A 26,269-nucleotide genomic window follows, 5' to 3' on the forward strand; every position below is an offset into this window, starting at 1 on the left:
TTAATATTGATAAACCCTGATCCCCTTTCGTTTTTGACGGAATTCTGAATTGTCGTTCCAGAGTTATGGGACTTTGTTCGTCAAAATTTCGTGATTTCATTGAATGTCCTACCGTAGCTCAAATATCCTTCGATGGATTTTTTTCAAATTTCAACACAATCTTAATATTGATAAACCCTGATCCCCTTTCGTTTTTGACGGAATTCTGAATTGTTGTTCCAGAGTTATGGGACTTTGTTCGTCAAAATTTCGTGATTTCATTGAATGTCCTACCGTAGCTCAAATATCCTTCGATGGATTTTTTTCAAATTTCAACACAATCTTAATATTGATAAATTCTGATCCCCTTTCGTTTTTGACGGAATTCTGAATTGTTGTTCCAGAGTTATGGGACTTTGTTCGTCAAAATTTCGTGATTTCATTGAATGTCCTACCGTAGCTCAAATATCCTTCGATGGATTTTTTTCAAATTTTAACACAATCTTAATATTCATAAACCCTGATCCCCTTTCATTTTTGACGGAATTCTGAATTGTCGTTCCAGAGTTATGCGACTTTGTTCGTCAAAATTTCGTGATTTCATTGACTGTCCTACCGTATCGGATTTACCATGTTACAATGTTAAATTATCAAGTATTCACATATTCAACTGGATGAGATTTGACTGGAACATTGGAATTCCATACACACATACTCAAATGGGTGAGTTGAACATATTTTTTTGACAAATATTCCAGCTGTCTTCTGCCAACTGAAGTAAAAAAATGATTCAAAGGGTTATTTATTACCTTACTACTTCATTGGCGAACGACGGGCGTATCATGCGCTCATGGCGCAGCTCCTCAGTTAGAAGTGTACTGGTGATAATATATATTTTTTTCAGCAAATTTTTTTTCAGCAAAATTGAATTTCAAGGTGTTTACCACTTCACCATGCTTTTAAGCATGTATTGAGTATGAAGAGCATAGTTTTGTGTTATTTGGGTCACATAAGTTGAGAAAAAACATCATGCACTACTCTTTTCGATCGAAATATACTTTTTTTTGTTTCATGGCATCAAACAAAGTTATTTGTATGGCCAAAGGGCATAGTCTTTCGTTGCAATTGTTGAATATTATTTTTGGCATGATTGATGTTGTTGTGTACTTACAGTACTCTAATTATGACTGTCAATTTGGTCCAAGGCTTTCAGCTTAATTTAAGGCTGGTTCTACTAAGGTGATTAAAGCCATAATTATATTCTGAAACTTTGCTTTGGTTTGCATGATTTGTAACATAATTATTAATTTCACAGCATAACAATTTATACAGAAAATAACTTTGTATATCTATAAGCAACTAATATAAGAACAGACCCATAGAACTAATATAAGAACAGTTTCTGATTTCGGTATATTACGAATCAAATGCTATTTTAACAATATCTGGTCCTCACAGTATCATATTATTAACATATTTCTTCAATACTTTATACCTGTCATAATGGAATAGTTCTCTTCTTGGAAATATCTAAATTGTTTGTATGAACATATATGTAAATTAACACAGACAATATAAGAAGCAGATGTGCCAGACAGAAAACTTTATTATTATTCCTTGGTGAAGAAAATTCCAATGCCATGGAAACATAATAATGGCTCGTTTTTTCATCTGTTTCAATATTATACATTTACATATCAACAGACTTATTACAGGAGCATATGAAAAACTCCAATATGGATCTGTCTATTTTAACTTATAAATATGCCTTCTTTGAAGAAGTTGGTTGATCTCGGTTTGCATTTGATGGTTGATCTGTGGGTTGGTGTGTGGGTCTGTAGAGTTTTCATTAACAAAAGATATATGGGGCATGCTCTGTGAAAGGGGGTTTAATGCATAAGCGTTAAGTGTCGTCCCAGATCAGCCTGTGCACTCCACTCAGGCTTATCAGGGAAGAATTTTTTCTGCCTAAGATAGATTTTTGTCAAGAACAGTCTTCATGTAATCGAAAAAATACAATAGACCAGTTTCACAATACCACCGCTGTTGCTATTTTGAGATATTACGTGACACGTCGAATTTCAGAACGAGGCTGAACGTGTATAGATCTTTGGCAGAGGATAATGATGATTATAAACCAGTTGATTTTTAGCTCACCTGGTGAGCTTTTGTGATCGCCCTTTGTCCGTCGTTCGTCGTGCGTTGTCAACATTTTGCCTTGTGAACACTCTAGAGGCCACATTTATTGTCTGATCTTCATGAAATTCAGTCAGAACATTTGTCCCATTGATACCTCGACTGAGTGTAACTTTGTCAAAATGTTTGTCTAAATAATATGTTAGTTGAGTTCAAAAATGGTTCCGGTCCGTTGAAAAACATGGCCGCCAGGGGGTGGGGCAGTATTCCTTATATGGCTATAGAGAAACCTTGTAAACACTCTAGAGGTCACAATTTTTGCCCAATCATCATGAAACTTAGTCAAAACATTGATTTTATTGATATCTCGGACGAGTTCGAAAATGGTCCAGATCGGTGTAAAAACATGGCCGCCAGGGGGCGGGGCAGTTTTCCTTATATGGCTATAGTAAAACCTTGTTAACACTCTAGAGGCCATATTTATTTCCAATCTTCATGAAATTTGGTCAGATGATTGGTCTGTATGATATCTTGGATGAGTTGAAAATGGTTACGTTTGCTTGAAAAACATGGCTGCCAAGGGGCGGGGCATTTTTCCTTATATGGCTATATATGGCTATAGTAAAACCTTGTGAACCCTCTAGAGGCCACATTTGTTGTCCAATCTTCATGAAATTAGGTCAGAAGATTGGTCTTAATGATATCTTGAATGAGTTCGAAAATGGTTATGTTTGCTTGAAAAACATGGCTGCCAAGGGGCGGGGCATTTTTCCTTATAAGGCTATAGTAAAATCTTGTTAACACTCTAGAGGCCAAATTTATTGTCCGATCTTCATGAAACTTGGTCAGAAGATTTTTCCCAATAATATCTTGGACCAGTTCAAAAATGATGCCGGTTGGTTGAAAAACATGTCCGCCAGGGGGCGGGGCATTTTTCCTTATATGGCTATAGTAAAACCTTGTTAACACTCTAGAGGCCACATTTATTTTCCGATCTTCATGAAACTTGGTCCTTTTGTCCTAATGATATCTTGGACGAGTTCAAAAAATGGTTTTGGTTGCTTAAAAAACATGGCCACCAGGGGCGGGGCATTTTTCCTAATATGGTTATATATCATGCTTTAGTAAAACCTTGTAAACACTCTAGAGGCCACATTTATTGTCCGATCATCATGAAACTTGGTCAGATGATTTGTCCCAATGAAATCTTGGATTAATTCAAAAATGGTTCCGGTTGGTGGAAAAACATGGCCGCCAAGGGGGCGTGGCATTTTTCCTTATATAGCTATACTTAAACCTTGTTAACACTCTAGAAGCCATATTTATTTTATGATCATCATGAAACTTTGTCAGAAGATTTGTCCCAATGATATTTTGGAAGAGTTCGAAAATGGTTCCAGTTGCTTTAAAAACATGGCCACCAGTGGGCGGGGCATTTTTCCTTATATGGACTTATGAATCTTCATGAAACTTTGTCAATATATTTGTTTAAATGATATCTTGGATATGTATAAAAATGTTTCTGGTCTGTTGAAAAACATGGCTGCCAGGGTGTTCACTAGTCATGAAAGTTGGTAAGAACATTTTGTTCTAATGACATCTTTGGCTGCACAGAACAGGTCAGTTCCTTTGAATCTCAGGTGAGCGACTTTGGGCCTTTCAGGCCCTATTGTTATAAATTATATTAGGGATTTTCATGAGCACTGACACTGGTTACAATAACGGCAAACATATGCATACATGCATGTGTTGTTTAGTTAATAAATTGATGAGGGGATATAAAATAAACATTCTTACAACTAAGTCATAATTATTTTAAAGCCATAGTATTTAGTACCACTAGTGCATACGTGTATATACATTTTATTTCATCTTTATTAAAATTCAAGATAGGCCTACGTACGATCATCATAGCAAATGTGGTCTGAAGAATAAACATTGATAATTGTACAAAACAAATATATACATAAGTCGTATGATACAAAACGTTATTATATAACTTAAATTCTCAAAAGTATGTATGTTGGTCTGTACAATTGTTCATGAACAATCGAACGCGTAAGATATGTGTTGACTTAATCATAAGAAAATGCAATATAAAATGCAAAGCACCTGACACTATTTAAATGTTATGTCATGTTTCTTTTAACTTGAATTAATGTTCTTTTACAGTGAAAGACAATATTGAAGAATTCTTTTATACTGGTGAAAAAAACAACGAACGTGAAGCAAACTGAACTGTCTATGCATGCACCTTGTTTTCTCTTTATACGTGATTATGAGTGATAAATATATATCACTTTATGTCATAAATTTCTTTTGTCTGTACTTTTCGGAAACATTATTTAACACCTTGGTTGTCAATGAAAATGCTTGTTTTAATTTTGTTCTTCTATACACTAACGAACACTCTTTATGAGACTACGTAATGACAGAGTTTTATTTTACCGGTACCCGCTAAATAGGTTTCGTGTTTAGCATAAAATTGTATAAATATTTCAAATGCATAGGTATTAAGCACTTAATTATGTATACGAACATTCTTTCAATCGTTCCTACGATAATCTTTACAAGGCGGACATTCGTTCTTACGATGTTTTAATTACCCGGACATTCATTCCCACGCTATTTTGACATCCCGGACAATCGTTCCAACATTATTTTGACAGACCGGATATTCGCTCTTGAATAGTTTTCACGCTTCGATTTCTGCAAGGTTTCGCAAATTACAGATCTCAGTGTTAGTCGATTTATTAGAATATTTTTTTTACGTTATCATTCTCATGATCAGTATACAGTATTACACAAAATATTAGAAAAATATATGTAAAACAAACTATGTTAATAACGACACATTAAAATACCGGATAAAATGCCAAGAGTGTAATATTATTTTGAAAAAAAGGTGATAATAATGACCGGGATAGCAATTTTTCAGAAACGAATCTCCCGTTTATCAATATAATGAGGAACGAATGTCCGGCAGTCAAAATTATGCAGGAACCATTATCCGCATTGTCAAAATAATGAAGGCGCGAATGTTCAGGTTGTTAAAAACATAGGAACGAATGTCCGCCTGTGTAAAACATAAGCAAGGACAAATGTCCAGCATTCAGTGTATTATTATAATAAAACTGGCTAATGTCTATACAGTATTTTGTTAGAGTATTTGGTATTACATTAGTCTTAGAAATGACTACGTTGTACTACTACCACGATAGACATTTGGTATCATTTATTATGTTCAATGACCAGGCATCTACCACGGATGGTTTATGACACCATGCTGTTATTTAGTATTTGTCGGCACAGTATCTGATCATAACCAGATAATGGGTTTGTGCTAAACACAGGGGCTATTAAACCACATATGTATCAATAAACAAGATAGATCTGTATTCAAACAGCGCGATAAAATAGCTCTAACAAAGAGTGTCAAATGTGTGCAAAAAAATGAAGAAAAACAAGTACTTTAATCAAGATTTTTTTAATGTATTGACACTTAAACTGTGAAGTACATATTTATTACGTATTCTGACAATGTCATATTGTATTTTCTAAATTGTTACATCGCTGAATGTTCAAAAGAGTAAATGGTTGAAATTAGATGTGGCGTTGCATGGGACTTTTGTAAATGTTTACACTCGCAGCCTCGTTCTGGAGTTCTGCGAGTCACGTGACTTTGCGCTCTTATCAATTTAGGCCTATTGTGAAAAGGGACTATTAAAATGGAAAGTGTTGTCCCTGATTAGCCTGTGCAGACTGCACATGGGACGACAATTTACACTTATATATGAAACCTTTTTCTCTTAGAGTGCAGCCAATATTACAGAATCCTTTGACCAACAACCATTAAATGGTTGCCTTGGCGTAGTCGATATGGTGTCCACCTAGGTCACTGTTTCAATTCCCACTGGGAGAGTTCATTCAATCTCCACCAAAGACACCAAGTACTGGTTCTAGTCCCAGGAAACAGACTCGAGAGTTTTGAATACGCCTGAGGCTTTCGATGCATAGAATAGACAAGAGAAGACACCTATAAACTTTTATGTCACAAGGTCAAAGATCAAGGTGACAGAGTCTTTGTACAGGACATAAGAATCTGCACTTTTGTTTAGAACCTTTGACCTAGATTTATGCAAATTGGTATAGTGTTTACATTACAGGTAATAAAGATGCAATTTGATTTTTGGGTCGCCAGCGCAAAGATCAAAGTCTCATATGGTTGTATAAAGAAATTTGTAACAAGAAATTTGTTTCCAAACAATTATTTAAGATCACTTTGACCTTCAGTCATTCAAATAAGCTAAGTCGTTAACTTTGGTAGAAAGCAAAACATCTGTTTAAATTTAGGTTATCCGGTCAAAGTTCAATGTCACATAGCCTGGTATCAAGAAACTGTTTTCTGCACATTGCCTATAATTCTTAGGATTATATAAATTAGAAGACCGATTAGTCTTTATAAATCATGACTCCTGATCATTTTCAAATCAATAGATCAAAGGTCATAGTCACAGGAACTATGGTTGCTTATAGTCGAGGGGATAATTGTTTTACAAACCTCTCATAGAATTTTCGTTCAACCCATACATATTTTACCGGCAGACCTAGAGGGTGGCAAGTTCTTCTTCAACACCGTGAAAGAGGGGGACAATGTGACGTTTGCCTCTGATGATGAGAACGAGAGAGCCTTGTGGGTGCAGGCGATATACCGCGCCACGGGGCAGACCCACAAGCCTGTCCCTCCCATGGTGCAGACAAACAAGATCAGTAACACACAGATCTCCAGGATGCAGGGAGGTAGGGGCATAGCGTCGGGATCTGAAAATATTTAAGCCTCACTCAGGGAAAATGGGGCTTATTGCATGTTTATAAAGTGGCGTTCCAGATAAGACTGTGCAGTCCGCACAGGTTTATCAGGCACAACACTTACACCATCATCTGGATTTTTGCTAAGAATAGACTTTCCTTTAAATGAAAAATACCAATATTGCAAAAAGTGTCTTCTCTGATTAGCCTCTGCACACTATATCTATTTCATGTATAGGGCATCTTCATTCATTAATGGTATCCACAGTGTGCCTGTTGCTCTCCAAACATTGCTCGTTTCCTGATTATCAGTTCAGCTTGACTTAAGTGTTTCCAAGACAAAAAACAACAGATATCTGGAGCTATGTGCATGAAAAAGCTGGACATTGACGTATGTAATGATTGATATAAACAGGTATTAGTTAATATCTAGGGAATCGAAGGTATCCTAGTATTTTGTTTCTTTTTCGAAAGTGTCTTGCAAAAATAACCCATTTTATATCACATTCAGCTGTAATATTGGTCAAATTTAGATTTGTTTAATTTTGCTATTCCTGTAATAACAAATCATTAAAAACTGATGATGAATCTATAAAGCATGATATCAAATCATGACCTGCGATGCATGTCCACCAATAAGAACAACTGCTGTGAAAAAATTATTAATTAAAGTTGTGTCATAATCTTCAAATAAGCAGAGCTGCACAGGAACCGTTTTCACCAAACAAAATGTAGACTTAAATCTTATAAGAAAGTTCTTTAAATGGGAATATTCAAGCATTGCTACAATTTTGAGTCAAACGAGGCATCATATTGTAGAACATTTTGTTGATGAGATAATTGCCAGTGAAAGCCTGTTTATATTCATTTGTGTCTTGTTCTGAGAAAACTGGGCTTAATTCATGTGCGTAAAGTGTCGTCCCAGATATGCCTGAGCAGTCCGCACAGGCTAATCAGGGACAACTTTTTCCGCTTTAATGGTATTTTTAGTTTCAAGGAAGTCCCTCCTTACTGAAAATCAAGTTTAGGCGGAAAGTGTCGTCCCTAATCTGGGACGACTCTTTACGCACATGCATTATGACCAGCTTTCACAGAACAAGACACAAATGATGGACATATTTTTTGCTTCAAAGTCTGTTTGTTCTTAAGTCTAAGAATCAGTTGGTGAATAAGGGCCCAGGGTACTATATCCCCAGTTTGATAGTTAATGGATACAAGTGCCACACTGTGAAATTCTTAGTCCAAATGACCACAACTTGATATAGAAACTTATCAAAACTTTCTTATATGTAAGAACATTAAAATGTAAGAAATGGAAATTTTAATATTAATTAAAATAGAACAACATGAAGTAAGGTAGCACTGTGGCTGATTATCATCAAGTTTATCGTAGTCAAGAATATAACTAACTTGAGTAGAAGTTCTATACTGAGAACTATGCTGTACCGTTCTGGTAGAGAATATGCTGTACCGTTCTGGTCGAGAATATGCTGTACCGTTCTGGTAGAGAATATGCTGTACCGTTCTGGTAGAGAATATGCTGTACCGTTCTGGTAGAGAATATGCTGTACCGTTCTGGTAGAGAATACTAGTATGTCTGTTCCTAACTGCTTGCAAACTTTCTGTCTGCATTCATGTGATACCATGTGATAACGGAATTGGAAAATGTCCTAATGGCTATATTTAGTGTAAAGTTTCAGTTCTCAGATCTTGTATCGCCTAGGATATTTGCTAACTGCATTTTGTGCCATGCATTGTAAACATACTAACAACTGCCTGGGCATGATGTGCATGTGTTCTTACTGACAGACGCAGACCGGGCCCGCAAGCATGGGCTGGACGAGTTTGTGCAGGCCTACCCCTGTGACTTTGACCATCATCACCTCTTCAAAATGTTGCAAACGCTTACTTTAGACTATCGGCTGAATGATGCTTACACGTGCCTGGTAAAAATCGTTGTGATTCTTATTAGAGTTTATTAATACCCCCAATACCACTTAGATACGTAATTTAACGCATGTGTAGTCCCTTAGAAAGTTACATTTAATTAAAGACCCTTCTTTCTAGATTAAAGTTTTAAAGGCTTCATTTCCTTGCCTTTCCTTAGATACTGATAAGCATCAAGCATTATAAAAGCAACTGAACAGACTGCGAGTTTCTCACAGGCTGTTCTGGTTTTATGCTGTTTGCACGTAACCATTTTAACTCTGCTTCTGAGTGGAAAACGGTTAATTATTAAGGTGGTGAAAATGTCTGTTGTAACACACTGGGTACCTATTAAATCATCCATTTAAAGAAAAGTATTAACATGAACTATCCCTCATTTCAATATCTATGATGACTGATCAGCGTGTTGATAGTTCAGTTTGAGTGATGTGAACCCTTTCCCACTTAGAAGTAAAGTGAAAAGTTGGTTATGTGCAAACAGCATCAAACCAGAACAGCCTACGAGTATCTCACAGTCTGTTCAGGTTTTATGTTGTTTGCTGCTCATCAGTATCTAAGGGTTGCAAATGAAACCTTAAAAACTTGAATCTAGTTAGAAATGTCTTTAATTAAATGTAACTTTCTAAGGGACTACAAATGCATCAAAATACGTATCTAACTAGGAAATGGTTAAATACTTTTTGATACCAACTGCATGGCATGGCCAATCTTAACTATTGCAAATCATGTGTTCTCTGCAATTTAAAGCCTTATCATAAAAACAATTTTGAAAAAAAATTATGAGCTATTGTCATCACCTTGGCGTCGGCGTCTGCGTCAGCGTTGGCGTCCAGTTCAATTTTGCGTTTAGGTCCACTTTTCTCAGAAAGTATCAATGCTATTGCATTCAAACTTGGAAAACTTTCTTACTTTCATGAGGGGACTGGGCAGGCAAAGTAATGTAACTCTGACTGGCATTTTGACAGAATTATGTGCCCTTTTTATACTTAGAAAATTGAAAATTTGGTTAAGTTTTGTGTTTAGGTCCACTTTATTCCTACAGTATCAAAGCTATTGCTTTCATACTTGCAACACTTATTAGCTATCATAAGGGGACTGTGCAGGCAAAGTTATGTAACTCTGACTGGCATTTGGACGGAATTATGGGCCCTTTATACTTAGAAAATTGAAAATTTTGTTAAGTTTTGTGTTTTGGTCCACTTTACCCTTAAACTATCATAGATATTGCTTTCATACTTGGAACACTCGCAAACTATCATAAGGGTACAGTAAAAGGACAAGTTGCATAACTCTGGTTGTCATTTTTACGTAATTATGGCCCTTTTTTTACTTAGTAACTTTGAATATATGGTTAAATTTTGTGTTTCGATCCACTTTACTTCTAAAGTATCAAGGCTATTGCTTTCAAACTTCAAATACTTGCATGCTATCATGAGGTTACTGTACATGGCAAGTTGACCTTTGAATGACCTTGACTCTCAAGGTAAAATTATTAAATTTTGCTAAAAATGCCATAACTTCTTTATTTATGATTAGATTTGATTGATACTTTGATAAAACTACTCTTACCTGACATACCCCCCCCCCCCCCCGCCCGAATTCCACCCCCCCCCCCTATTTTTTTTTTTTTTTTTTTAAGATCATCTCACAAATGACAACCACACCCTCACACTAAACCCCACCCCACTCACCCCCAATTTTATTTTATTTTTGAAACGGTTAAAAAACACAAATATTTATTTTTATTATTTCATGTTTGAAATACCGTCCAACCATTGCACCCAAGAGAATCCCGAATTTTTTTTTGTTGTTGCATTTTTTTTTCGCATTTTTTGGAAGATAATGTAATAAATGTCCACGCCCCCACACTATACACCCCTCTTCCCTCCACCCCTTCCTCCTTTGTGATTGAAAATGAGAGTCCCTTCACCTTTAAAAAGAAAATAGATGAGCGGTCTGCACCCGCAAGGCGGTGCTCTTGTTATTATTTGTTTTAATTTTTTACATGCTGCTCACTTTCCAAACATATCAGTAAGAAAGTTACTAGCGTTGACTTCGTACCGTACTAATATTTGCTCTATATCTCGACTTAACTCGCTGCGAAATTTCTTAGCGGGATGACCTTATTACAGCTCAACTAAAAAAAATTGCGGGGAGTAAAGTCGGGATGGAAACCGAATTTTAATACGAAATAAAGGCTTATCACCTTTTTACTGATAGGTGTGGTCAAGTATCGTCCAAAGTAGTAATTAAAGTAAAGTACAATCTGGGCTACAATTTCATTGAGAAAATTCTAAGTACCTTTAAGAATTGTGGCGATATAGACTGTCTATGAAATCCAGACTCACCATGAAAGAACTTTCAAGGAAAACTTTAATTCCTTAAGAATTTGGTGTTGAATACAGACTCTGAACTTGTCTTGTCGGAACCTAACATATCAGTTACTCTTAACAATAATAATACAGATCAGGGAATTATCTACTGTATGAGTTTCAGTTGAGATTAAATGTTAAGTCGAAACAACAACTTCCACAAATTTATATTTAAATTCATCTGCACTATTGTCAAATAATTCCACATGGACATAACATAAGGAAGTTAAATTATTTCAAACAAAAGGAATTGTGCATTTTCTTCATTATTTTAGGGTTGGTTCAGTCCGGGGCAGGTGTTTGTACTGGATGAGTACTGCGCCAGGTATGGTGTACGCGGTTGCCATAGACACCTGTGTTACCTTAACGACCTTCTGGAGCGTGCAGAGAATGGCATCATGATTGACCCCACGCTCATACACTACAGCTTTGCGTTCTGCGCCTCTCACGTCCATGGGAACAGGTATGAGCAATGTTGTGTTGTTGTTGTCATAGCAATATTTTAACATTTAATCAATTATTCATTTTTAACCCTTTCCTGCTCAGAAGCAAAGTGAAAATAGGTATAGGCAACAAGAATAAAACCAGAACAGCTTGCAAGTAAATAATAGGTATATGCAACAAGCATAAAACCAGAACAGCCTGCAAGTAATTAATAGGTATACGCAACAAGCATAAAACCAGAACTGCCTGCAAGTAATTAATAGGTATACGCAACAAGCATAAAACCAGAACTGCCTGCAAGTAATTAATAGGTATACGCAACAAGCATAGAACCAGAACTGCCTGCAAGTAATTAATAGGTATACGCAACAAGCATAGAACCAGAACTGCCTGCAAGTAATTAATAGGTATACGCAACAAGCATAGAACCAGAACAGCCTGCAAGTAATTAATAGGTATACACAACAAGCATAAAACCAGAACAGCCTGCAAGTAATTAATAGGTATACACAACAAGCATAAAACCAGAACAGCCTGCAAGTAATTAATAGGTATACACAACAAGCATAAAACCAGAACAGCCTGCAAGTAATTAATAGGTATACGCAACAAGCATAAAACCAGAACAGCCTGCAAGTAATTAATAGGTATACACAACAAGCATAGAACCAGAACAGCCTGTAAGTAATTAATAGGTATACACAACAAGCATAAAACCAGAACAGCCTGCAAGTAATTAATAGGTATACACAACAAGCATAAAACCAGAACAGCCTGCAAGTAATTAATAGGTATACACAACAAGCATAAAACCAGAACAGCCTGCAAGTAATTAATAGGTATACGCAACAAGCATAAAACCAGAACAGCCTGCAAGTAATTAATAGGTATACACAACAAACATAAAACCAGAACAGCCTGCAAGTAATTAATAGGTATACGCAACAAGCATAAAACCAGAACAGCCTGCAAGTAATTAATAGGTATACGCAACAAGCATAAAACCAGAACAGCCTGCAAGTAATTAATAGGTATACGCAACAAGCATAAAACCAGAACAGCCTGCAAGTAATTAATAGGTAAACACAACAAGCATAAAACCAGAACAGCCTGCAAGTAATTAATAGGTATACGCAACAAGCATAAAACCAGAACAGCCTGCAAGTAATTAATAGGTATACACAACAAGCATAAAACCAGAACAGCCTGCAAGTAATTAATAGGTATACGCAACAAGCATAAAACCAGAACAGCCTGCAAGTAATTAATAGGTATACACAACAAGCATAAAACCAGAACTTCCTGCAAGTAATTAATAGGTATACACAACAAGCATAAAACCAGAACAGCCTGCAAGTAATTAATAGGTATACACAACAAGCATAAAACCAGAACAGCCTGCAAGTAATTAATAGGTATACGCAACAAGCATAAAACCAGAACAGCCTGCAAGTAATTAATAGGTATACGCAACAAGCATAAAACCAGAACAGCCTGCAAGTAATTAATAGGTATACGCAACAAGCATAAAACCAGAACAGCCTGCAAGTAATTAATAGGTATACGCAACAAGCATAAAACCAGAACAGCCTGCAAGTAATGAATAGGTATACGCAACAAGCATAAAACCAGAACCGCATGCAAGTAATTCACAGTCAGTTAATGTTTAATGCTGTTTCCAGGTCATCTGTAGCTTAGGGTTGGAAATGAAGCCTTTAAAACTTGAATCTGGTAAGAAAGGCCTTTAATTTAATTTGATTTCTTAAGCGACTACAAATGTGTAAAAGTGTGCTGGGTAAAGGTATTGGCAAGTTTAATATGGTATAACAGCCATGTACTCGTCCAAATATTTCACCATATTGTACACAACAAAGTTAAATTATATGTAATGGTATGTCGGTAAACACAAATGTACAGAAATGTTTATGTCTGAATGAACCATCATACCATTCAGATAAGCACTTAGATGTGTTTGTAGCCAGGGCTCCAGATAATGGGCGTATTTGCGTAAATACGCATCAGTTTTCCCGAAAAACACTTTGAAAATATTTCCAGAGCGTACTGATACACCCTGAAAATATCGGTTATTCATTTTACTCTATTAAAATGCGTCACATGAAAACAAGGAACTTGTGGAATATTTCAATCAGTACCATTCATTAACAGATATGGCGTCAAAATTGAAGCCAAAATGGACAATAAATTGGGAAAAATACTCATAGTCTCAGCTCCTAGTAGTGTGAATTAAGTTAAAAGAGATGAATTCATAACTTTATCACCATTCTGTCATTTTATTTTGGGTAAATTGATTGTTAATTGCATCGATTAGAGTAAGAAAGCTTTTGTTTGGAGTTGTTTTTAAGCCGGTACCTCTCATTACCCTTTCAAATTTTGAAATACCCCCACAAAAATTCTTAAGGGGTAAAATGCCCCCAGCTTTAAAAAACAGGGGGTAAAATACCCCCCTGCCCGAAAAATTATCTGGAGCCCTGTTTGTAGCCGCTTAGAAAATGAAATTATATTTGAGACTGTTACTGGAATCTCAATTCTTTACAGACCAGACTGTATAGGGACAGTTCTTGTGTCTGAACGTGACAAGTTTGACGAGATCAAGGAGAGGCTGAGAATTCTTCTAGAAAACCAGATCACACACTTCAGGTAAACACCTTTATGTAGAATTCTTCTAGAAAACCAAATCACGCGCTTCAGGTAAACACTGCAATCAGTATCACTTTATGTAGAATTCTTCTTGAAAACCAAATCTCGCACTTCAGGTAAAAACTGCAATCAGTATGAGAATTCTTCAAGAAAACCGAATCACACATTCAGGTAAACGCTGCAATCAGTATGAGAATTCTTCTAGAAAACCATATCACGCTCTTCAGGTAAACACTGCAATCAGTATGAGAATTCTTCTTGAAAACAAAATCACACACTTCAGGTAAACACTGCAATCAGTATGAGAATTCTTCTAGAAAACCATATCACGCACTTCAGGTAAACACTGCAATCAGTATGAGAATTCTTCTAGAAAACCAAATCATGCACTTCAGGTAAACACTACAATCTGTATCGCTTTATGTAGAATTTCTCTAGAAAACCAAATCACACACTACAGGTAAACACTGCTTCTAGAAAACCAATTCATGCACTTCAGGTAAACACGGCAATCAGTATTGCTTTATGTAGAATTCTTCTAGAAAACCAAATCATGCACTTCAGGTAAACACTACAATCAGTATCGCGTTATATAGACTTCTTCTAGAAAACCAAATCATGCATTTTAGGTAAAGATTTCAATCATTATCACTTTATGTAGCTGATACGTAAATACCATCACTTCTGGATTCCTGTTATTATATTATGCATGTAAGCCGTTCTCTCGGTAAACAGGACTTAATTCATTAAACGAAAAATACTATTTTTGGGATGATACTTTACACACTTGCGTTAAATCCCGTTTTTTTACCTGAGCGATGCTGATATAATTGTATTTGTTGTCAGTGTAGTATTTTACTGTAACTTGTTTTATTACTAGTATATACCTGCTTTATGTTCCCAAAAAATACAAGTTGTATCAATCGGTAAGATACAACTTCACAGAAATAATTCCCGTATTATGCTAGTTTTCCAAGTCCGTATTACCATACTAGCCGGACTACTTTTAATGGCGTCACTATGAATGCAGAAAATTATAAGAGCATTGTCGGTTAATTATAAACGCTTAAACTCATTTTTTTTAACTTAAATGATTCAAAGTTGTATATAATAAAAGGAAAATTACGCAAGTCACTTGTTACAAGTGTTTGTAGCAGTCTTGTGGCTTGCGCTATTTCGTATTACCCTCGAGGCTCTGCCTCTCGTGATATACATCATCACACAAGCCACTCCACTGATATGACTAGTGTAATATTCCGTATGTATTTTATTGGTAGAAGGATAACAGTAAAAAAGGAATGACTAACATTCATGTCATTTAATTATCTTGCACCTGTTAGTGAACCAGTTTGTGAAATAAAACATTAACTATTTTTTACAGAAAACAAAAACACTCAGCAGTGTATGGGAATCAATCATGTAACACTTTACATTATATTTAAGTGTTTTAATTTGTGAGAATTGTTTGCAGGTACTGCTTCCCATTTGGTCGACCAGAAGGGGCTTTGAAAGCCACGCTGTCACTGCTGGAAAGGGTAGGTTCTTCTGTTTTACACTTTATCCACAAACAAACTATGACTTGTTTGTTAAAATACAAGTCATAGTTTGTTTGTATTGTTCCTGTTTTCGACAGTGATTCAGTCATATGGCAGTCAGTGAAGGGACTCATACTTTTTAACCAGGTTTTCCGAAGGAAAAATCTGGTTATTAGATTGGCGAATGCGGGCGGGCTGGCGGGCGGGCGGAACAAGGCTTGTCCGGGCCATAACTATGTCGTTCATTGTCAGATTTTAAAATCATTTGGCACATTTGTTCACCATCATTGGACGGTGTGTCGCGCGAAATAATTATGTCGATATCTCCAAGGTCAAGGTCACACTTTGAGTTCAAAGGTCAAAAATGGCCATAAATGAGCTTGTCCTGGCCATAATTATGTCATTCATTGTGAGATTTTAAAATCATTTGGCACATTTGTTCACCATCATGGGACGGTGTGTCGCACGAAAGAATCACGTCAATATCTCCAATGTCAAGGTCGCCACGACTAAAAATAGATTTTTTTTTAAACAAACTTACAAAGGGGGTTAATTTTGTTTGTTCATTTCAAAAGTTCAGTTTGAGTTTTATCCCTTTATCAGATTTTTTTTTTCACAATGAAAACCTGGTTTTGTGACATTTTGTCCCTTGTCTTGGTTTAGTATCACAAACAGACTGAAATCAATATTGTTACTCAACTTTGAGTTTGTTCTCATATTTGGGATGATTTTAATCATACTGCTTAACCCTTTCCAACTAAGAAGCAAAGTGAAAATGGCTATGTGCAAACAGCATAAAACCAGAACAGCCTGCAAGTAACTCGCTGTCTGTTCAGGTTTTATGCTGTTTGCTGTTCATCAGTATCTAAATGTTGGAATTGAAGCCTTAAAAACTTGAATCTAGTAAGAAAGGTCTTAAATTAAATATAATTTTATAAAGGACTACAAATGCGTCACAATACGTATCTAAGTGGTAAAGAGTTAAGTGCAGATACTTCTACTAGTAACTGACAACTGCCCTGCTTGAAACTGATGTAGAGGGAGAATGGCCAGAGAAAGCATCGAATCACAAGTCCCTGACAAGTTATGTGGCTAGGCAGGGAGTAAAACCTTTGAACCTTGGGTTATTTAGTATTTAGCGGTTGATTACCTATCAAGATGAAAATTAAGATAGAAATAAATAGGAACTAGAAAAGTTTAGCCGTGTTTTGTTTTTAATTGATCGAATGTGTAATTTTGTGTACATTATAGTGTGCATTTCCCATAGTGTTTTAAACAAAATGTGCATCTTTTATCATTATTGTTTGACATTTATGGGCATGGGTTGTCTCTTGAAATTCCGCTGTATGATATGGCTGCATATGTGGGTGTATCCAGGTATTGATGAAGGACATTGTCACACCTGTGCCACCCGAAGAGGTGAGATCTGTCATCAAGAAATGTCTGGAAAATGCAGCCCTTGTCAACTACACTCGCATATCTGAGTATGCAAAGATAGAAGGTGAGTGGGATCTAACATTATGTCTGGCTTTTATTTCTTTCTATTATCACTTTCAAAACAGTTTGATGTCTATTTTAAGCATCTAAAAGCAATAAATTCTCTGTGAAACTGAACCTTCGTCTTTAACTTTATGATATTAGCCTTGTCATGTGAAAATGAGTCTTATGACACATGTGGCAAGGGTAGCTCAAACCTTTAACACTTAAATACATATTTTTACGCATTTGTAGTCTCATAGAAAGTAACATTTAATTGCATACCTTTCTTACTAAATTCAAGTTTTAAGGCTTCATTTCCAACCCTCAGTTAATGATTAGAAGCAAACAACATAAAACCTAAACAGACAGCGAGTTACTTGCTGGCTGTTCTGGTTTTATGCTGGTCGAAAAGCCATTGTCACTTTGCTTCTGAGAGGGAAAGGGTTAAGACCAGAGATTAATCTTGCAGACCTGTCAGGGAGCTAGTCTGTCCTCGTATGAGTTCTGGTCTGGAGTTACGCTGCCCACTTATGGCATAAGACCTTTTCTTGCATGACAGAGTTCATATGCACTAAACGTATTTATTCCTTTGGTTTTGTCTCTCATTCAACTTTATTGCAAATATTTCTAAGAGAAATATTATTTATTGAATATTACAGTTAGCATAATGAACAGTATATCAGCGTCCATTTTCATTTTCAATTTATTATGTATTTTATTTTCACCATAAATTCTCTGAAAAAAAGAGATGTTGTTTAGTCCTTTTTAGCATGATGATAACATTGTAACCCTTTCCCACTTAGAAGCAAAGTGAAAATAGCTTTATGCCAACAGCATAAAACCAGAACAGCCTGAGAGTAACTTGCAGTCTGTTCAGGTTTTATGCTGTATGCTGCTCATCAGTAGCTAAGGGTTGGAAATGAAGCCCTTAAAACTTGAATCTAGTCAGAAAGATCTTTAATTAAATTAAACTTTCTAAGGGACTACAAACACGTCAAAATACATATCTAAGTGGTAAAGGGTTAATGTAAACCTTTTTAAATTGAAACACACGAGTTAACATTTTTTAAGAGTACCCTGAAGTTTTTGAGGCTCCCTCAGGTAAGAGGCTTGTATGACTATGAAGACATATCCAAAGTGAACAATTCAGTTTAATTCCTTATCACCTCTTTAGTCTCAGACAAATTCATGTAAAGCCCAGTTTGCTTTAATTACATTTTTGGGGATAAAATTTAATAATTTTTTTGATTTTCTACTTTATTGTATTTTCATAGAAAGTTTTTTTGTTTTTTTTTTGCGTTTTAAAAGACATTACAAGTTCATCTTAACTTAAGATTGTTCTAAGACGATTTATAAATAGCAGCCATGGACCAATATTGGCACAAAAGTTTATTGTTGGTTTGAGTCTAAATATTTGCCAATGAAATATTAGTTTTAGTAAATCAAGTAATTTTCGTTTGATCTACTGGTATGTTTTTTCTTCATTTGAAAAGTTCATTTAATGTAATAATGAAAAAACAAAATTTAAAACTTTCGATTTAAATGCTGGCACCACCTCAGTATTTCATGGGTCCTTTTGCTTGTTATTCTACGGTAGATGTATATTCCTTTGGGTTGGCCTTACATGTAGTTTTTAGGGCATTATATTTAGGTTTGTATATACCTTGCACAAATTAATCACATCTGAATTATGATGGTACAATTGATTAATATTTTACACCCTGGCTTAAAGTTCTGTTACTCTCTGTATATCAGCTAAACATGGGAAGCCAGGTGATTTGGGTGTTGTATCCCATCCTTGTGTGTAGAGTTTGATACCTTCGTTAGTCAATGAACACTTTCCTTGCCAGCTTCCATTGTAACACTCTCGATTGTTTTTGTCCATACAAGTAGCAAGTGTATTATTACAATTGTCTATTTAATAAAGGCCAAGATGTTCGGACCTGCTTAATTGCAACATTTTAAAACTTTGGTTGGTCTCAATATCTCTAATTATCACAATATGTACCTTTTTTATGCCCCCAAAGGAGGGCATATAGTGATCACACTGTCCGTCTGTCTGTCTGTCCTTCCGTCACACTTTTGCGTTTAGGTTTAGATAAATGCTCATAACTTCTATCTCGCTTCAGATGTAACCTTCATATTTGGTGCGCATGTGTATATGGACAAGGCCTTTCCATACTCACAAAACTTTTGACCCCTTTGACCTTGACCTTGAACTTAGGGTCCATGCTTAGGCTTCGAAATCTGCGTTTAAGTTTCGAAAAAAGCGTTTTTCGGGGCATATGTCTTCCGATGGAGACAGCTCTTGTTTCTATGTTGTATGACTATTACAAATATTTTTGTATCAAGCATAGGTAATATAGATTTTTAGCTCTACTGGCCGAAGGCGGGAAGAGCTTATGTCATGGCGTGGTTTCCATTGTCAGTCCGTGCTTGTGTTAGACTTTTTCTTTTTTACGCGATAAAGTCCACAGTTTTCATCCGATTCTTTTCAAACTTGTTCAGTGTCTTTATATAATGAGGACTCAAACCCTATTGAAAATGGGTTACATCAGAGTAAAAAGTCCGGAATTATCTCCCCTTGAATTTGAGAAAATTGTGAAATAAGGCTTGTTTACGCAATAAAGTCCACAGTTTTCATCCAATTATTTCCCAACTTGCACAGTGCCTTTATCTGAATCATGAGTCAAACCCTATCGAAAATGAGCAATATCATAGTTATTTCCCCTTGAATTTGAGAAAAAAATGAAAATTCAGATTTTTTATGTGATGAAGTCCATAATTTTCATCCAATTCTTGGCAAACTTGCAAGTGTCTTTGTATCAATGAGGACTCAAACCTTTTTTAAAAAGAGCAATATTGAAGCAATAAGTCCAGAATGACTTCCCCTTGAATAAGAGAAAATTTTGAAATCCTGCTTGTTTACGCAATTAATTCCACAGTTTTCATCCAATTATTTCCAAATTTGCACAGTATCTTTATATCAATGAGGACTTGAACCCTATTGAATATGAACAGTATCAGAGAAATAAGTACACAATAATCTCCCCTTGAATTTGAGAAAATTCTCCTTGTTTGCGCGATTAAGTACACAGTTTCCATCTTATTCTTTCCAAACTTGCACAGTGTTTATAGCTGTAGTCGTCGTGCGTCCATCCTTCGTTTGTTAGAATTTTTATGTCCCCCACCACTATAGTGGGGGACATATTGTTTTTGCCCTGTCTGTTTGTCTGTCTGTTGGCTTGTTTGCTCCAATTTTAACATTTTGCCATAACTTTTGCAATATTGAACATTATATATAGCAACTTCATATTTGGCATGCATGTGTATATCATGGAGCTGCACATTTTGAGTGGTGAAAGTTCAAGGTCATCCTTCAAGGTCAAAGGTCAACAAAAAATAAAATCAAAGCGGCGCAGAAGGGGACATAGTGTTTTCAGACAAACACATTTCTTGTTTCTTCACATATAAAGTTCTATCCTTTTGAAACTTCAACGGATGTTTTATATCATCAAGGGCCAGAACCCCATTGAGAGTGAAGAAAATTTGTCCAACTTATTGTTGAAAAGAAGCCATTTGAAGTTTAAATTATACGTTTCTTCTTGTTTATGTGATAAATTTCCCATTTTGGTTCTGTTTATTTAAAACTTACTCAGATTGTTCATACTATCAAGGGCTTGAGCCCTATTGATTACAGCCAGTAGAGCAATTCAGGCCCTCATGGGCCTTTTGTTTGAGAGTTATCAAGTTATCATTAGTGTCTTTTTGTTTGACCAACCAAGTGTGATACATTATTCTGCTGAAATGATGTTGCAATCTCAAGTGATGTCCTGCAATATAAGCAACTTTATAAACAAACATTCTTTTCAGATCATATACATATATATCTCTATCGGCTTTTGAACATATAGAATGTCTTTCTTGATCTGTTTTTGAAAAAATATATATAATCAATTAGGCATTTCCAAAAATCAGTGCAGACTTTCAGTATATGGCTAACCACATTGTCCATTCAAAACCTGCCGTTCAAACCATTGTTGTAGTTTACCAGCTGTTTACCAGATGTACATCGTATGAGTCGCGTTCTGAGAAAACTGGGCATAATGCATGTCCGTAAACTGTCGTCCCAGATTAGCCTGTGCAGTCTGCTAATCAGGGACGAAACTTTCCGCCTAAATTGGATTTTTGCTAATAAGAGACTTCATTTTAACCAAAAATGTCATAAAAGTGGAAAGTGTCGTCCCTGATAAGCCTGTGCGGACCGCACAGGCTAATCTGGGACGACACTTTAAGCACATGCATTATGCCCAGTTTTCTCAGAACACAACTTGTATAAACTCTAATGGCAGGCAAATGATCATGCTTGAAAAGAACAGCATGATTGTAAGTGTAATATACAGTTTTGTTGAGTTTGTTTCAGCTTTATAAATGACCCTCTCTCTGGGAAAATGGGGCTTAATGCATGTGCTTAAAAGTGTCATCCCAGGTTAGCATGTGTAGATATCACCCGCTAAGGAAGGACAGCACTTTCCGCTTTAATTGTATTTTTCTTTTAAAAGAAGTCTCTCCTTAGCAAAAATCAAGTAAAGGTAGAAAGTGTAGTTGCTGACTAGCCTGCGCAGACTTCACAATCTCATCTGGGACAATGCTTTACGAACATGCATTAAGCCATGATTTCAAAGGGCAAGTTGTATGTTATTATTTGAAAGCGCATTTGAACTCGATATATGGCCCGCGGTCTGTGGAAATGGGGTTTAATCCATGTGTGTAAAGTGCCATCCCAGATTAGCCTGTGCAGTCCGCACACACTTTAAGTGTCGTCCCAGATTAGCCTGTGCAGTCCGCACACACTTTAAGTGTCGTCCCAGATTAGCCTGTGCAGTCCGCACACACTTTAAGTGTCGTCCCAGATTAGCCTGTGCAGTCCGCACATGCATCTTGGACGACACTTAAAGCACATGCATTAAACCCTTTTTTCACAGAGCACGGCTCATATGTTTCTGCTGGTATAACTATAATTTGATGTGAAATGCAGTTGCCTCTGTCTTATTTAAAATAAGATCATGTGTAATGAAGAGACAATGATAGTGAGAGGTTTTTGTTGCGTTGATTTGGGTTATGTATTAGTTGATTTCAGTTAAATACATAAATAAATGCTCATGAATTGGTTGTGACCTCCTTTCCTGCACAAATATTGTGGTGTGTTCTCATGCCATCATGTGAAGTGTCATTATTTAGATAGACATGGTCTGGATATCATATATAAATCTTAAGGAATTACATTCAATTATATTAATACTGGTACTAAATTTGTATTTATATTTAAGCAAGCACTAGTGTTTGTGGAATGTTGTCATATTCACTAATTTTTACCAGATGCACTTGTGTTTTTTTGCTCACCTGAGCACAAAATGCTCATGGTGATCTTTTGTGATAACTTTTGTCCATAGTCCATGTTTTGTTGTGCGTTGTCCATCATTAATATTTACCTTGTTAACACTCTAGAGGTCACATTTATTGTCCAATCTTCATGAAACCTTGTCAGACCATATGTCCCCATGATATCTCAGCTGAGTTCAAAAATGGTTGCTGTCCGTTGAAAAACATGGCCACCAGGGGGCAGACCTAATATGGCTAAAGTAAAACCTTTGTAACACTCTAGAAGTCACAATTTTCGCCAAATCTTCATGGAATATGGTCAGAACATTTGCTTTAATGTTATCTGGGTCGAGTTTTAAAATGGTTCCGGACCGATCATAACCATGGCTGCCAGGGGCCGGGGCACTTTTCCATATAGGGCTATAGAAAAATATTGTTAACACTCTAGAAGTCACGTTTTAGTCCAATCTTCTTGAAACTTAGACAGGATATTTGTTCTTATGATATCTTGGCTGAATTTCAAGAACTGTTCCGATTTCTTGAAAAACATGGCTAATGTGGAGGGATGGGGTGGGGGGTTCCTTATACAGCTATAGTGAAGCCTTGTTAATGCAATAATTGCCACATCATTCGCCAATCTTCATGAAACTTGGTCAGAACATTTGTCACTATCAAATCTCAGCTAAGTTCAAAAATAATAAGTGACCTAGAAATTAAATATTTATGTTTTATAAAGTACTTTTTGTATTCTGATCTCTACTTTGCGATAATAGTTTAGTTCCTTAGGGTATCAGGTGAGCGTCTTAGGACCCATGGCCCTCTGTACAAACTATATGTTACAATCTTTAAGTATGAAACTTTAGGTCATGATATTTAAGTATTTATTTGTTAGTGTTGAAACAAAAAAGGAAATTAACATTTGGTTTTGTATCTAAATTTACAAATGTAATAAATTTGCCTAATGTTGTACCCGGCTTTAGGAAGATGAGGTTAACTGCATGTGCCTAAAGTGTCGTCCTATATTAGCCTGTGAAGTGCGAAAAGGCTAATAAGGGACTACACTTTCCACCTAGAGTGGATCTTCATTTAGAAGGGACTTCCTTTAAATGAAAATTTTAACCCTTTCAGCGCTGGAACCGAATTTTAAAAGGCCTTTGCAAACAGTTTGGATCCAGATGAGACGCCACAGAACGTGGCGTCTATTAGGATCCAAACTGTTTTCTATTCTGATAGTATTCTATGAAAAAAATCGAAGAAAATGCTTATTTTATAAATTCAGCAGACAGCATTTTAGCAGACGACAAATTTCCCAGCATGCAAAGGGTTAACGAAAGGTGAAATTTTCATCATGGACGACAGTTTAGGCGCGTGTATCAAACACTGTTTAGAGTTAGGCTCATTTCTTTTTTTTCTCTAATATTTCTGTTGGGGTGTTTGTGTAGAGGGCCTTGGGGAGGACTCGAGTTCCCAGAAGAAGAGACTGGACGATGTGATGCACCTGGCCGAGCTCTGTGTGGAGGTGCTGCAGCAGAACGAGGAGCACCATGCTGAGGTGAGAGGTGTTCAGGGTGGGAGCAGTGGGACCAGGGACTAGGGGACACAAGTGAGGTGAGGGGTGTGCAGGGTGGGGCAGGATGCACTGAATGAGCAAACAATGGGGGGAGGGGGTATGCTTTCTGGGAGTGAATTGGGGGAGTGAAAGTGGGCAGGGAATGGGGAGTATGCATCCTTGCAGGGGATTGGGGGAATGCTTGTTGTCCCCTACCAGTGAAACCGGAGGGGACTTATGGTTTTCGCTCTCTCTGTCAGTCTGTCTGTTTGTCAGTCTGTCACACTTTTCTGAATCCTGCGATAACTTTAAAAGTTCTTAATATTTTTTCATGAAACTTTAAACATGGACAGATGGCAATATGGAGATTATGCATGTCAATTCATTTTGTTCCTACGTCAAGAATTCTGGTTGCTATGGCAACAAATTAAAAAAAAATACTGACAATGGTGGAGTTTCACCGGTAGGGGACCATATTTCTTGGCAATCTCTTGTTATAGATTGATTGCAGAGTTTTTGTCTGTGGATGTTTATCACAAGCATCAGGGACTTCTGGCCTTCAGGGAGAGTGTCTTAGGTCAAAGGAATCATAGAAAATCATGTGTATGGTTGAGTGTAGAGAAGAAGCCTGTATCTAGGAAGGGATCAGCTGAAATAATTTTGTTCTCAAAGGAATGCTTTTAGTGAGCAGCATTTTGAGAAGATTGACTTGGCGTGGGTGGTGTGATCAGTTATATGTGTCCAAAAGGGAATGTCTCAAGAAAATAAGTCATGGGATGTTCAGGGTTTTGTAATTGGATCTGGGTTAAAACATCTAGTGAGTGACCAAGGCATGGGGATTGTGAAAAAATGAGGCAATTTTATAAGGGAATCTTATGAATACAGGTAAGCTTATGTCAGACTTGTGGATGGGATTATTATACCCCCACAAAGTTTAGTGGGGTATATAGTAGTGAGCTTGTCAGTGGGTCGGTCTGTCGGTCCGTATTCAGTGTCCGCTCTCTAATTCAAGTTGTTTTCATCCGATCTTCACCAAACTTGGTCAGATGTTGTATCTAGGTAATGTCTAGGTCAAGTTCGAATATGGGTCATGCCGGTTCAAAAACTAGGTCACAGGGTCACTAAGTGCGTTTTAAACATTGAGCATGGTGTCCGCTGTCTAATTCAAGTAGTTTTCATCTGAGCTTCACCAAACTTGGTCAGAAGTTGTATCTAGATGATCTTAAGGCCAAGTTCGAACATGGGCCATGCCTGATCAAAAACTAGGTCACAGGGTCAATTAGTTCGTTTTACACATTCAGCATGGTGTCCGCTCTTTAATTCAAGTAGTTTTTATCCAATCTTCACCACACTTGGTCAGAAGTTGTATCTAGAGGATGTGTAGGTCAAGTGAGCACGGGCCATGCTGGGTAAAAAACAAGATCAAGGGGTCACTTAGTGCGTTTTAAACATTGAGCTTTTTTTTTGTTAAGACAACATGCAAAATATTCTGTGTCCATGCGGCATGTGGGGGTATTCGTCATGTCTGTGACAAAGCTCTAGTTTGTTTTTAACTCAATTTATTTCATAAAGACCATATATAATAATATTAAATAACAACATAAAGACATGATCAGAAAAACAAGTGCCGCGGCAAAATTGACTTTAAAGCCCAGGCACCGCAAGCCCGCTGTGCTAAAACTGCCTGGGGAAAAGCCTGCATGCATATTGTGGAGTGATAGGTATTATGATAATTTTTTGATTGCTGGGATTATAAGAGCAAAATCAAACTCTTCTTGGGCTTGTGTGATAAGAATTCAGATGTTCCAGAATGAAAATTCAGTAATAGCTTGCGTTATATGTGACACACAAAGCACAAAATTTGTGTGTCCACAGTAAGTGGTTTTCCGACAATGAACATTTGTCAGAAATTGTTGTGTAATGTTGATGTATTGTTTAAAAATGTTTAATGGTGTTCCATGTGTAAATAAGTTGCAGTT

At 36.5% G+C, this 26,269-nt stretch overlaps 1 protein-coding gene across 6 annotated transcripts in view; it reads left to right on the top strand.

Annotated features, from left to right (window-relative positions):
* Nucleotides 1–26,269, top strand: part of LOC127881757 (calcium-dependent secretion activator 1-like) — a 118,538-nt gene that overhangs the window by 49,570 nt on the left and 42,699 nt on the right. For 3 of the 6 annotated variants that reach the window (XM_052429854.1, XM_052429857.1, XM_052429858.1), the window contains 8 exons: nt 6,721–6,915; nt 8,734–8,870; nt 11,519–11,706; nt 14,244–14,345; nt 15,817–15,880; nt 17,258–17,381; nt 18,431–18,460; nt 24,184–24,293. In XM_052429854.1, the coding sequence (XP_052285814.1) occupies nt 6,721–6,915; nt 8,734–8,870; nt 11,519–11,706; nt 14,244–14,345; nt 15,817–15,880; nt 17,258–17,381; nt 18,431–18,460; nt 24,184–24,293 (950 nt within the window). Of the gene's footprint in view, nt 1–6,720; nt 6,916–8,733; nt 8,871–11,518; nt 11,707–14,243; nt 14,346–15,816; nt 15,881–17,257; nt 17,382–18,430; nt 18,461–19,114; nt 19,133–24,183; nt 24,294–26,269 lie in introns of all 6 variants that reach the window. The other 3 variants (XM_052429856.1, XM_052429859.1, XM_052429855.1) reach the window with 2 other exon arrangements.

The sequence above is a fragment of the Dreissena polymorpha genome, chromosome 5 (genome assembly GCF_020536995.1).
Source record: "Dreissena polymorpha isolate Duluth1 chromosome 5, UMN_Dpol_1.0, whole genome shotgun sequence".
NCBI lineage: Eukaryota > Metazoa > Mollusca > Bivalvia > Myida > Dreissenidae > Dreissena > Dreissena polymorpha.